This window comes from Notothenia rossii (genome assembly GCF_949606895.1).
Source record: "Notothenia rossii genome assembly, chromosome: 5".
In the NCBI taxonomy this organism is placed as follows: Eukaryota; Metazoa; Chordata; class Actinopteri; order Perciformes; family Nototheniidae; genus Notothenia; species Notothenia rossii.
In genome coordinates, this window is record NC_136903.1 from 40,084,975 (window position 1) to 40,099,816 (window position 14,842).

The following is a 14,842-nucleotide window of genomic DNA, read 5'->3' on the forward strand; positions in this document are numbered from 1 at the left end:
CCATCTAGTAGACATGAAAAATAATACAAGGAAGACAAGACAACACATTGCAGAGACATCTATAATGTTTAATTATATTTTTAAATACATAAAGGACATCAAATCATAATGAAATTGTACTTTTAAAAAAAACTCCCACTAGGGTAACAACAATAAAACTTTCATTCAAAGGCAGCTGGATCATCCAGGCGTGCTTTGAGGAGCTGAATTCTCAGTGAGGTTTCAATTTGCTGAAGCCGGCACAGCTGTAGTTGTTGTTTCACATTCACATTGTCTGTCACCTCCATCCATATTCCGCTCTTCACTTGAGTCGCTCCACCCTCTCTTTTAAAGCTACCAACTATGGATTCATAATTGTGTCTTACACTCTGCAGCAGTGCATGGGTCTCAGCAGAGGTAAAATTAAGCCCCTTTTTGTCCATCTTTCCAACTCAATGTTTTGGTCAGGTCAGCAATTAGTTGTATAGGTCTGGCCTTGCTATTAATTACATAATTAACCACAGGCCCTAACCAATCTGGAAATGCATTCCAGGTGTGTATTTGCAATTTCAGAGACTGATGTAGGCCTACTGACTGAAATAACAGTCAGAACACAGTCATGGCAGGGATTGTTCACATCTTCCATGCTGGAAGAAGAGGTTACCGCCAAAGGGTCCACACCGAGCGCCCCAAACCTCTCCAACAGTACACAACAGAAGAACTGTACAATCGTTTTCGATTTGGACTTGATGACATCAACTACATTGCTGATTTGGTCAGGCCACAACTGAAGTGCAGAACCTTGCGGAGTCATGCTCTGACTGTAAAGGAACAGGTCCTCATTGCCCTGCGCTTTTACGCATGTGGAACATTCTATCAGGTCATAGCTGATAGCATGGGAGTCCACAGGACCACATTGGGTGAAGTGGTGACAGCTGTGTCTGATGCACTGGCTCGCCTGCTGGATCACTTTGTGACTTTTCCCAAAGATGGCCAGATTGCCAAAGTGAAGCAGCTATTTTTTCTTCTGGGAGACATGCCCAACACCATTGGGGTGATTGACTGCACCCATGTACATATTCAAGCACCTCCTCAGAGGGAGTGGGAATATGTCAACAGGAAAGGGAGGCACAGCATTAATGTGCAACTTAGGGGAGATGCTGACCTTGCCATCACCAACTGTGTTGTGAGATGGCCTGGGTCAGTCCACGATGCACGAATCTTCAGAGAGAGCCGGTTGTTCACTGAATTTCAAACCAACAGGCCGGATGGAGTTATATTAGCCGACAGTGCTTACCCACTCCTACCATGGGTGATGACACCTTTTCCCACGCCCAACACTCCCTCACAGATGCGCTACAACAACGCCCATGGAAGAACAAGGTGTGCCATTGAGCGCTTGAATGGAGTACTGAAGAGGCGTTTTGCATGCCTGAACTATCTGAGAGTGGAACCCCAACGAGCATGCTGCCTAACACTAGCTTGTATTGTGCTACACAATATCGCTGTCCATCGCAGAGTCCCCCTCTCTGACATCGATGATCCCCCAGAGCCCCTCGCACCTGCTGATGATCTAGGCCCAGCTATGGATTTCCCTCTAAATGACAGACTGAGTGGTGGTGCAATGCGAGATGCTATTGTCCGCAATTACTTTTGAAAGGTGATGACAGATGATTGACTTTTTTTTTGTTGAAGATATTTTTACTTTAATCTAAATTACATTTGAGATTGACAATCTTTGCTGTGATACTTTTATGAGCATAAACATTTATGTCATCAACATTTGGTTGAAAACAAAATAGGCCACCACAAACGTGAGCAAAAATGGAAAAAATAAAATGTATTTCCCATGAAGGCTAAAAATTGTGTATTATTTCAGTTAACAAACGTTGCCATCTTATTTAAATTGAAACATATTTTAAAATAAATTGTACAGTACATTTTTGCTCTGGTAATCCACTGGAAATCCACCCCTCTGGTGGGATCAGGATAATCCAGTTTTTTGGCATCAAACTGATCCCAATCCTGTGTTGTTGGTTTGAACTACCCATTTTGAAGATTTGATCCAGATTAAAGCTTGGATTGGATTTCCTGATCTGATCGGATATCAAAGTGATCCTAATCCTGTTTTTTGGTTTTGAAATCCCCAAAATCCAAATCCGATCTGATCAGATAGGGATTAAATGTTTTGAACTCCTGGGCCCTGGACACCTTAAACAAACAGATATATATGTAAAGTACCATGTGTACAAACAATATAACTGATTATCTTCTGTTGAACATGTTGGATTGTGTATTGTCCGAGTTAGGGTCATTTTCATTTTACTGTAACTTTGGAAGTTTTGTTACCAATGCTTACTGTTTATTTGATATCAATTTGGTAATACAATTAATAAAAACAACAAGGTTTGGGTTTGTTCTTAAGATATGACTGACGTTAACGTGTAAGCTCAATAATGAACTCCAGCTCAACCAACCATATTGTAATATCTAAGTAATCATCTTGAAATATTACATTAATAATTGTAATATACACACATCTTATTGTGAGGTTGATTTCACACACACTACTTCGATGTTAGCTAAATAGAAAATAGCATGGATAATTTACAAAGGCTTTAAAAACACAGCAGGAGCCCAAGACAATTATAAAACTTGTCATTATTTCAGTACAGTTCAATTGGTTTTATTTTTCATAAACGGTTATCAAGTGCGAAAGCAGTAGGCTATAATATATTAATTACTGCTGTAGACTACAACCACCACTTGTTTAGCTAGCATAAACTCAACAAAGCTAGCGTTAGCTGGCTAACTGACGTTATTTTGCCGCTAAACTGCACGATATAAAACGGTGGTCTTCAAAGCGGATATAATCCTCAATCACAATAATAATATTCAAAGTAATACTGGGCAAGTAATGGGCAAAACTAGCCATGTCAGCGGACCGGTAGCGACACAAACCGTTAGCCCCGCAGTCTCCACCAGTCACCCGAGCCTCGTCGTTCTGATAGCTCCGCCCCTTCGCTCCAACCCCCCTCCCTCCCCCCACATATACAGGTGAAAATTACTTTTGCGACACATTTATCGCAAGAAGTGTAGCAAAAGTCAAGACCGCAGATTCGTCGATTTATACTGCCACAGAGCAGATCCGTCAAGTTGTAATGACTGATTTGAGAGGTTGTAATAACGAAGTTGCAGTTGTAATGGAAAATATATTTAAAACATATGTATTTTTCTGCAAGTGAACATTTCATCACTAAGTTCATTTTTTTTCTACAAGCTGCAAAACTTTTTTTTTTCTTCTGTGATTTCAAATTTAGTTCAGTTACGTGGTTATTTTATACAAGTGTAAATTTGGTTCACAGTTACGTGGATTTTTTTATCATACTTGCCAACCTTTAGACCTCAGAAATCGGGAGCATTTCAAAATTCAAAATGGGGGGGGGGGGGGGGGGGTGCTGGTGGATTGCCGGAGCTGTTAGATTAACATTAACATGCTTATTGTAGTTGGAAGTGCAGTGCCTTGCGGCCTGTAACACCGTCCTTGATGGAGCATATGTGTGGGCTGGACCTGTATTTTACAGGAAAGGAGTGAGTAGTTGTCGATTCTTGTTCTGTTTTCTGTGAATATCTGCCTCACCCTCTCAGACTTTGAGTTGCGCGCGCTACTAAAGAGACATGTTACCATGGAAACCAAACAATGGTGTAGCTGTATTAAAGTCCGAGTGGAAACAGTCGTGTGTAAATCTGATTTTGTCAGAAATCGGGAGAAATGCGGGAGAAATATGACCCCGGGAGGAAACCGGGAGAGGGCAATGAAATCGGGAGTCTCCCGCGAAAATCGGGAGGGTTGACAAGTATGATTTTATACAAGTGTAAATGTATGCACACAAACTCAGATTTATTTTGTGCTCACATCAGGTTTTACACGCTCTCGCATTTTGCACCATATCTACCTTCATACTCTCGCTGATACTTGCATCTGCCATTGTGTGTGTGTGTGTGCTGGTGGTGAGCGTTGCCGTGTTTGTGTGTGTGCGTGTGTGCGTGCGTGCGTGCGTGCGTGTGTGTGTGTGTGTTAGCATTAGCAAGTGTTCATGTCTGTATTTTCCCCATAAGGCAAGACCCGCCCAACTCTGTCTCTGTACCCTGAAATGTTACATGTTCGTTTCTTACTTTATTGTTGCAGACTTCAGGCCTGGAATTTCGTCATTTTAGGGGCAAGGCCACTTGGCCTTTTGAGTTGTCAATTTTTTAAGGGCACAAAGGCCAAAAGCCAGGGCACCAAGGCCATAAATTAAAACAATGATTTAACATACGATATGAAGTGACTACGATTGTATATGCATTTACAATACTTTTATATATATTTATTAAGCATTCAATGGACACCAAATTGCAATTAAACAAATTCTTTATTAAAACTACCAAGGATTCTTATAGCACAGACATGTTTGGCTCACTGTGAGACTGTGGTAGTGGGCCTACGTCAAGGTGCGTCCTTATTCTGAGTCACTTGAAGATGGAGATGATGACGAGTCAGGGAGATTTGGACTTTTGGGGTTCCTTTGACCATAGGGATGAATATTGGGACTCCTTTTGTTGATGCCAGCTGCCCACCATCTTGCCACAGCTTCATCACTTTGATATTCAGCAGGAGCACAACCCTGGGATTTGATGAGGAGTAGATCTTCAATTGTTGAAGTGTGCAGGCTTAAACGCCAATCGCCCTGCATTCTCTTCATTACTGAGAACTGCCGTTCAACTTGAGAGGTAGAGACAGGAAAAACTAGGACTATTTGTATTAGGTGCAGCAGATTGGGGTACATTCTTCCCTTCTCCAACAAGAATCTGGACCATAATGGGAGGAAAGTTTCCCTACTATGGTGACGCACAATGTCGTATGTAGACAGTTCAGGCATGCCACAAGACATGTGAATGGGTATTTTGATCGCGTTTTGAAAATTGGGCGATATAAACGAGCAGCAAACTTTGAACTTCCGTCTGCGATCGCCGGTAGTCAAATAAGTCTGCACAGAGGTCTTTGACAGCTAACAACACAGCGCTAACTGCCTAGCACTAGATAATAATAAAAAAAGAACACAACTGCAACATAACTCAGGGTTCTTACACCTTTTCCAAAGTCAAATTCAAGCACTTTTCAAGCATTTTCAAGGTGCATTTTCAAGCTTTTCAAGCAGCGTACAGCTGTTGTAAATTACATATTTATATGCACATATTTATACTCAAATGATTATTTCCCTACCTCACATTAAATCTAATGTTCTTTATGCTATAAACAACCAAATGTGTGTTTCGTAATAGCATTCTACATAAGGATGACAAATTAAAGATAAGAAAACAAAGTTTAATATTGTAAAATGAGTGACCCATATCATATATAGTAGACTGGGCATCCCATATAACCTGGCTGAGCCAATATAAAACAATCAGCCAACTAACTTTTCAATAAATTCTTCATTAACATTTTTAACATTTTTGAGGTCCTTTTACGGTGGCAGTAAACATACGGCTCTCCAAGGTTAGGACAAAACCATTGAAACACAAAGCTGATATAAAAAAAAGTGTGTTTGGAGGTTTCCAGGGAATTTTTTTGCAGAATATGAAACTTTTATTGCCAAAATCTCCCGAAAAATACATGTTTGAAGCTTGTAAAGGGAAGATGACAGCTCTCCCTCGCACTAATGCTTTTACGTAGCGATGCTCCCCCCTCCCTCCCGCTGACATTATGAATGTATGGCGTATAGCAGGGGTCGGCAACCTTTTTGATATGAAGTGCCATTTTAAAAATGTTATCAGCGTGCCAACGATCGATAATTATCAACGGGGGGGGGGGGGGGGGGGGGGGTTGAGGAGCTTGACGCTCGTCAACTATCAGCTGGAGGGCGGGGGAGCCTCGCTGCGGGGAAGCAGTGTGTGGACCTGTCAGCGCAACTTACATGATGCCGAATTTAACAAACACATTTAAATAGTTGGTTTAAACGGCATAATAATAAGGACGATCGTCCGTTCTGTGATTCTCCAGAGCACAAATGTTATGATATTAGGGTCATGCAGAGTGAGATGAGATCGCTGTCCCTTTAAGAGAGAAAGAGAGGGGTGCGGCTTGTGCATGTGTGTTTGTGAATGGTAGAGCGACAGTGAGGGAACGTGTATATGTTTCTGGAAGTGAAACGCGAAAGCAGAAAAACAGAGGTCTGTGATGTATTTTGTGAAACAGAAGAACAGCTAAATAAATGCAACGTCCTCCCAAGAAGAGCTCGCCTCTCTCCAGTCATTTAAGCTAAAGTGGGTTATTGAACCTGAAGCTTGTTGCTTCTGCCCTCCTCGACTACGGTCTGGGAGCCGACAGGAAAGTTCAACACAGAGATGGCCAGTCCGCCCCTTTGTAGCATATTATTTCGATGAGAGATGAGCAGATCGCCACTGGGCTTTCAACTAAATACACAGCCACGCAAAAACTGCGGCATTTGTACAGCTTCTTATGGTTACTGCAATTAGTGAAGTGCTTTCCTCCGTGGTAAAACGATCAGCACTGCACCACAGAGGAAAGCGGCAGAAAGTCAACTGGAGATAAAGAGAGCGGGGCTGCGTTGCGTGCATGGCTTCCTTCTGCAGGTAACGGGGAGACGAGCTCTGGCGGCGGTCTCGCGTTCAGGATCCGAAAATTAATTTAAATATTTTGCACACTTATTCCACTTATTCCTAGTGTGCCACTGGTTATGCCAATGCTGGCACGCGTGCCAGGGGTTGCCGACCCCTGGCGTATAGTAATCATAGATAACACGGCAGGGTCCGTTACAGTTTGTTTTCATCTGATTTCAAATAAACAAAGTCTTGGCTTTCAGAATATTAAACTTGTTTCGGCAAATTCAGATGATAAATACAACTTTGAAGCTTGTAACGGCATAATTACAAGCGGAGAACGGAGTAACTTTACGTCAAAGCAGGCATAACAACAGCCGGTGTTTCTCGCGAGTGTTTTCCCCGGGAAACTAACACAATACACACAAACGCAAAAATACACAAACACACAAACACACACTCGCGAGCTTCCCCCAGACCATTAATACAAACTAAAATATGTTTCCTCCGTTAGAAAGCTAGGAATATCCTCTTTCCAACAGTGTATAACTCAAAATGTGTCTTCGGGTCAATGTGACTGATTTCGATGGAGCAAGTTTAGGCACGAAAAATACTACCAGTAGAAATACATTGCTTTTATGTGCTTCATCCTCTGAAAACCACAGGATGGCGACTGTCGCTCATACTGACATAGGTACGCTCCTTTTTATTATTGTCACCTGCATAAGCAATAATCCACATCGAGTTCGCTAACGTTACTAGCTTAAACACACGTAACATGCAACGTTAGCCTAATCCAAAATGCTCTACTACGGCTTACCTTTCATATTGCTCGTCAGCGCAGACTCTCCCATCGCGAATAATTGAAATTCTTTGTGGCAAACTGTGAAGAAGGCGAATCGTTGGGTTGATCCTCGTTTTAGCCACAGCTTGTATTTCTTTTCGGATAGCCAACGCTCGTTAAAACAGCAACCTCCTGGCATACTGTCATTCTCTCATTAGAATGCCCAGGTCAAACAAATAAAACACTTGCAGGTCGCACGCATAGCGCGGGAAGGCCGGAGCGGAGCTGTTTTATGTAGAAGCGAAGCAACTAAGCGCGCTCCGACTTCTTTATTTTCTTTTAATCTAAAAAGCGAACTATTCAGTCAGACAGCAATTTATTGTAAAAGTAAAGCATTTACAATTTCAAGCACTTTTTCTCAAATCCAAGCACCATTCCCAAAATTCAAGCACTTTTCAAGTCATGAAAACACCTCGTAAAAATTCAAGCATTTTCAAGGATTTCAAGCACCCGTACGAGCCCTGATAACTTATCCAAGTAGTAACAAAAACACTTCAAAATATTATAATTATGCATTACCATACGAGCAAGAAATAGTAATGTTATCCATAAAATTACACTTAAAGCTGGACAAATGAAAAACTTAACGGCAAACAGGATCATCACAAAACCTTACCTCACCTCAGCCTTTTCTTGAGCGGAGAATCAGCTAGCTTGGTCCTAGACCGTCCTACGCACACGGACGCGTGAGGGGGTGGGCGGAGATAGGTCCTAGACTGATGTCAACTGTCATCATAGACCGTTCGAGCGATCGCTGATTTTTTTTTCCTCCTTCAAAATATGCTGGTGTTGAAGCCGTGTCAGAAAAGAGGCAGACTGCTAAACCACAAAACTTAGTCAGAGAGGGCATCAAGGTCACTGTGGCCTTATGGCAGATATCATTTTTAAGGGCACAAGGCCAAAGTGGGAGGGCACGAGGGCCATGGCCCTCGTGGCCCTCGTGAAATTCCTGCCCAGTGATTAAAAAAACAATGCAGAGCATTAGTAAGAAGATTAGTTAGACGTGTTTTCTCTCTCTAAGTTTGGACGGGGCCAGGCTAAGCTAAGCTGGCTCCAGTGACATAATTTTTTGTGCAAACAATCTTCTTTCAATCTTCTCATCTAACTGTCGGAATGGAAGTATGTCCCAAAATGTCAATGTGTTAAATGAATGTTTCAACATTTAAAAAAAAAGCTTTTCACAGAACAGAATACACCTTGTATCATATAGCTCACTGATAACACATTATCTTATTTGCTTAAACCATGACCTTCATTTTGTCATTTTTACACATTGGCTTTTGAACGGAAGGTATGATGTGATATTTTGTGAGTTTTAGAGATTATGGAAGGAATATTGTTATCATCTGCCATATTGACAGTAACCAAACAACTAGAGGGAAACTCTCTAACCTTTTTAAACGCAGCTTCTCAACACAATTTGATCAATCTTACTTCTTAAAGGCCACATAATTAAGTTTAAGCTCACTTTGGCTAAGCTAGCAAACACCAAGCTCTAAGGGCTATCGCTCAACTTGCTTCAGCTCTCATATACATTTAATTCAAATTAGAAATAAGCCAGACTGTCATTTACAAGCTGCACTGTTTCCTGCTTCTGTCAGATTGTGCTCTGTATTTGGAGTACGACTGGACAATCTTGAGGAGGGGGCAGAGGGGAGGACGAGGAGGAAGCTGGAGAACCCCCCCCTCTCCATGCAGAGCAAGTGAAGATGAGGAGTAAGTTCAGCCTCAGACTCATCCCTCCTCGGACAGTCCTTTGTGCCTGTAGCCATCAGACTGCACAACCAGGGGTTAACCCTGTAACCCATCAATAACCTGCACTGACTGAACATTAACAATATTTGCACTCAATTATGTACAGTATATAATTATGTTCATTCAAATGATCAACGTTTTACCTTATTTTGATATCTTGTTTCAACAGTTACTTATATAATGTAATTTTTTGTTTTATTATCCGCGTATGAATCTGTACTGTCCTGTTTTTCACTCTCACTCTGTTGCTGCTTTAAACTCCTAAAGGTCTATCTTATCTTATCTAATCTTATAACTTGGAAGGATTCATATTCAGAATAATGAGGTTGCTATGGCCAGCTGCTGGACCATAGACTGACAAGACAAGACAACTTTCACAATAAAAGAAGAATATTTTGGTTGCTCATCAAATGTATGTATTGTAGTTAAAAACTGAGCTGTTGACAGACATTTTGAGAAATTCATAATGTTCATGAAACAACGAGGGTGACAGGGACAAAGTTATGTTGTAATATGAATCAAGTGCATGAGAATGTGTATGTAAAAAAAACCCATTAAGGTAACTTTCAAATAATCTATTTATTTCTTTTGTCAAATGTATGTGTTTCTATCTTGTTGCACAGCTGATGGAAGACATGCTGTCGGTATGGCATGATTGGAGCTTTGTCTAAATTAAATTATAATTGATTCAGAGACAGACATTACTGGCATCAACTTCTCATTATATTTTTACATAAAATAATAATAATTAACAGTTGCGGCTTGTCAATGAATCCAGAATCTTCTCCAAGCCCGAAACTGTCTTCACAAAATAATGCGTTGCACTCCTCGGTGTGTGTCGTCTGAGAGCAGCCGGCAGCACACTGCCCTCCGACAAACCGGCAGCACACTGCACTCCGACACGCACGCACGCGCGCGCGCGCGCACACACACACACACACACACACACACACACACACTCTCTTTCGAGGAAGCAGAACTTGTGCCGACTAAAAGCCACATTAAGTATTAATATTGATAGCCTATCTGTGGTGGAATTTCTTTCAGCTTTATGCCGCAAAACCCAACGACTAACACACAACTTACATAATTACCCACGGGCTCATATGAAACATACAGCTTTGGTTCCTAATACAGTGTGAGAAGAGGTGTGTCTCCTGCATGAGAGTGTTCTTATTATCGGATGCGGTTGTAGTATAACTGAATGGAGGTTATCATGTTGTATCTTGGCCAGGCACGTGCAGAGGATGTTATAGGGGAAGGGGCTGAAATGCAGAAAAGGGCACATTGGCGATTTTGGTTGTAATAATTTAATTAAAACATTCCTGTAATGAGTATTTTCTGTGACAGTGTTAAAGGAATAGTACGATGTTTGTATAAAAAACGAACCCATGACTGAGGGTGGGTCAAACACTGCTTCATGTCAGTTATTATAAAGTAAATGCAAATAAATTAAGTGTATTTCAGTAAATTAAACTTTTAGCCTCTGGCTGACAGAAGCTCTGCTGACAGAGATGCACTTTCTCTCTTATTTATAAAACAGTATCAACTCTAATGCGTTATCTTTACTGTTAAACTTCTCTGATGTGAAGAAGCATTGGATCATGTGATGCGCTGCAGCAGCCAATTAGTGAGTGATACACAGTAAGGGGTCGTGTCGAGTGGCTGAGGATTTCACCGAAAGATGGTCTCGTAGTTCCTCGGTTAAGTGTTTAGATATCCTTGTATGCACAGTTGGATCAATAGCGAGGACGTGGAAGCTGCATTAAACCATACACCCAACCCCACCTAGACAAGACTGTCCCTCAAAACTCAGCATCCAAACAAAAAGGAGATAAGAGAGAGAGAAGCCATGAGGACCACTATCACTGAGGGAAATACAGAGTTCATTGTCTGAGAGAGGAGTGAAGTAGCACCAGTTAACCCTCTCGCAGCTCTGCATAGTTATGGCCTGTATGAGGGTGGTAGAAAGAAGCCATTACTCAAGAACAACCATATCAAAACCTCTGGAGTTTTCCAAAAAGAATGAAAGAGACCCAGCGTAGATGTGGGACAAGCTATTGTTGTCTTTTGAGAAGAGGATGGAGATCTTTGGCAAAAATTAAAAGTGCTGTGTGTGGTGCAAACCTTACTGCCCATGCCTCAGAAATACTGTCACTACAGTAAAGTATGGTGGGGGCTGCATCATCCTGCAAGGATGCGTTTCATCAGCACTGGGCATGCTGTTAAATTAAGGAAGAATGGATGGAGGAAAATACAGGGAGACAGGAGCAAATCCAAGAAGAATGGTCAGAACACTCCAACCGGGTGCTGAACTATGCAGCAAAAAGTGGCTCGACCAAACACTACTGTGTGGATTAACACTTATGCAACCATCATAAGCTTTTTCAGTTTCTTATTTCTTTAAAATGTCTGCTGATGGATAATCAGATTTGGCATTGAAAATATACTGTTACAGCATATGAGCTTGCTATAAAAATACTGAATTTAAAAATGTGGGTATCATGTGTAATCCAGATAAATATGATACATTTCAAGAGCGTTAAATACTTTTGCAAGCCGCTGTGCATATTACATTACATTGCATTTACCTGATGCTTTTATCCAAAGCGACTTACAATAAGTGCATACGACCAAGAAGATACAAACTTGAAGAAAACAGGTCAGAGGGCCTAGATATAAAAGTCACGGCTCGCCACTGATGAAAAACCATGCGAGCTAATGACAGATCCGAGCGAGGTTGTGTACAGAGTGAAGATGAGGGGACTGAGGACAGAGCCCTGAGGGACCCCTGTAGATAATTTACAAGGGTCGGACTCGGACCCTCTCCAAGTTACCCTGTAGGTGCGGTCTTTGAGTTAGGAGGTGAGGAGGGAAAGTGCAGAGCCTGAAACTCCAAGTTCTTGGATATATAAACCCAGACACCCAAAAGCCATCTACAAAAAAGAAAAAGGGAAATTCACTTTGTATAGTGGATTTCAAAACATTTGTTGGTATGTTAAACACTTTTTGTTTATCACATAATAGTATTCTAGTATTGACATAGAGGAGAATGGGGTAAGATGAGCCAGTGGGTATGTTGACCCACTCCCTTTTATAGAGAGGCGAAGTCCCGCCCATCTACTTCCGACCCATGGGACCCCGGAAGCGGAAAATTATACATTGAAGTCAATGGAGAGAGAAAAGTCATCTTTCGATCCCGTTTGAATTGTGCCACGAATGACAAATATGATGTTTGTCAAATTAAAAGAACATTTTGCAAGTCAAAAAAATAAAAATGTGTCGTAAAACTGTGAAGTTACACATTTTTTTGTGTGAAAGCGCTCAGTGAACTACAGGTCTCTGGTCTCGCACAATACGCGTCACCATCACAAAGATGGCCGTCACGTTAGCAAATTACACCTGTTTCTTTCAGAATGAGGCTAAAAAGTATAAAATGAGGTGAAAATCACTACAAGTCTGGGCATGTTGAGAGCTGTACATACACGAAAGGGGAGTTAGTCGGTTCTGTAAGAGCCAGCGTGCGGTACCGGCTTTACAAGGTTTCAGTGAGTAATATGAGTGCAATGTTTAACGTTAATGTCAGCTAGCTAACATTAGCTAACAAGGTACACTAACGTTTTTTGTTTTAGCAACTAGTTTTCTCCTTAAGAACTTCGTGGTCTCTGTGTAAGCTGTGGATAACATTAGTGTTCACAAGAACAAGATTCACTCCCGTGTTTTGTTTTAGTTGCTCTTCAGATTGAAGCGGCCAGTTTTATATCGACTATATGTGTGATCTCCTTTTTACATCTCATTGTGTCATTTTAGTTTATTTGCTGTGTGTAGATTCAAGGATTTTGGTTATCTTGTCAATTTGTTTGGTTATCTAGGCACAGCTGTGTGTGACTCCCTCTGGTATACTGGTATGTGTTTTCCTAATTTAGAGAGCATTGATTAATTAATAAACTACACACTGACTCTAGATCCTGACCAAATCCTTTTTTGTTGATCAAATGTTTTTCAAAAATGTATTGTATATTATATAACAGCTGCAGATCAAAGACCGGAGTCTCTGCTACTTTGTTGTGTGGACCACGAAGGAGGCGATCATCATCCCCATCCCCAAAGACCCTGCATGGCATGGAAATCTCCTCCTGGAAAAATTCTACACCCAGCATATGCTCCCTGTGTTGGCCAGTAGAGAGGAGGACATTTAAATAAACATACTCTTAACACCCTCGGACTCTGCGTTGTGTTTCGTATGTGTGATGGGGTGTTATGCAGAGGGGAGGAAAACAGGACACAGCAGATTGGGATTGTGGTGGAGATGCTGAGCAGTTATTTAATTGTTGCATGTAATTATTATTATACTGCGTGCTTCTTAGTTATTCCATCTTTTGCTGTAACATGGATCTGTATGTAACTCTATATTTACTTTTTATCTACCACACTTCCTTCTACATCATACACCATCGTTATACATGGTGTATATAGGATATATATATATATTTGTATACATATCTGTAAATTGTATAATTTTATTTTTCTTATTTGGGATTTCTCTTTTGTCCACTCAAATACACTTGGCCCTTTCTCTTTTCCATTTGGAAAATGGCAGCTGCATATTCTGCTTTTCTCATCTGGCTCCCTGCTGTCTGCTCGTCTACAAGGAGAAAATTATATAATTAATTACTAATAATCATTTAAACCTGTTATTACCAATATTTCACAAATTCTTCATGTAAACTTAAGAGCACAGCTGTATGTTGAGTGTCAACTTTGCTTGGTTCATCTTACTGGGGGGCAGCTACATGGATGTCGGTGCAGTCCACAATAATTTTGCAGTTGAAGGCAGAATGAATTTATTATTGACTCAGAATGAAGCACAACTTCATGTCATACAATACATTGACTTTATTTTTAATTGTGTAAAAAAATATGAGCATTGATTAGCAAGCAGGACCTGCAGGAACAGAGAATGGTGATGGATGGAGCTGGGAAGAGAGAAGAATAAAGAAAACAGATCAACTTTATTATCGGATATTAAAAATTCAATTTCAAAACAAGTTGCCGCTCCTACAGTTTTCTAGTATGTAAAGATGATTTCACATGACCAATGCAAAATATCAGTCAATACATGTGTGTCTCTGGGGGGTGCATTGTGCCTTTGATGTATATAAATAATATACCCTAACCAAATACTATTACGTACAGTGGAAATCAGGTTGCCAGAGCAGGTCAGTGTGCATGTTCCTCAGGGTCTCAGCAGTTACAGGTGAGGTAAAGAAAATAAAAGAGAAAAAGGTCAGTAACAACACACTGTAAACTGTAATAGTGCCCCTTACTTAAACTAAATAGTGACATCAACTGATATCTACATTATTTGTTAACTTAACTCAATACAACAAGTTAAAATTACTTTCTTGTGAGAGAAGTTATTTAACTCATCAGCTTGAAGTAACCGTTACTTTAAAGTACGAGTGAGCAGCTCTCTTTGAACACATGTGGGCGACTACGCATGCGCAGTTTGCCACATAGACGTCAGACCGACGTCATGGGTCATGGTACGAACCGGGAAGAAATCATTGTAGAGAGTCTGAGGACATGAGAAGTTAAGTTTTAACCCAGTCTATGGTTTTAACAAACAATATTGTGCTACAGAGTTGGGAAGTTAGC

General features: G+C 40.9%; 1 protein-coding gene across 1 annotated transcript; it reads left to right on the forward strand.

Annotated features, from left to right (window-relative positions):
* Positions 1-485: 485 nt before the first annotated feature.
* LOC307038804 (putative nuclease HARBI1) lies at positions 486-1,636 on the forward strand (the record flags this gene model as incomplete). The annotated part of the gene is made up of 1 exon (XM_079680480.1): positions 486-1,636. Exon 1 carries the CDS (start codon positions 599-601, stop codon positions 1,634-1,636), a length of 1,038 nt encoding a protein of 345 aa, XP_079536606.1. The 5' UTR covers positions 486-598.
* Between the last annotated feature and the right edge of the window lie 13,206 nt (positions 1,637-14,842).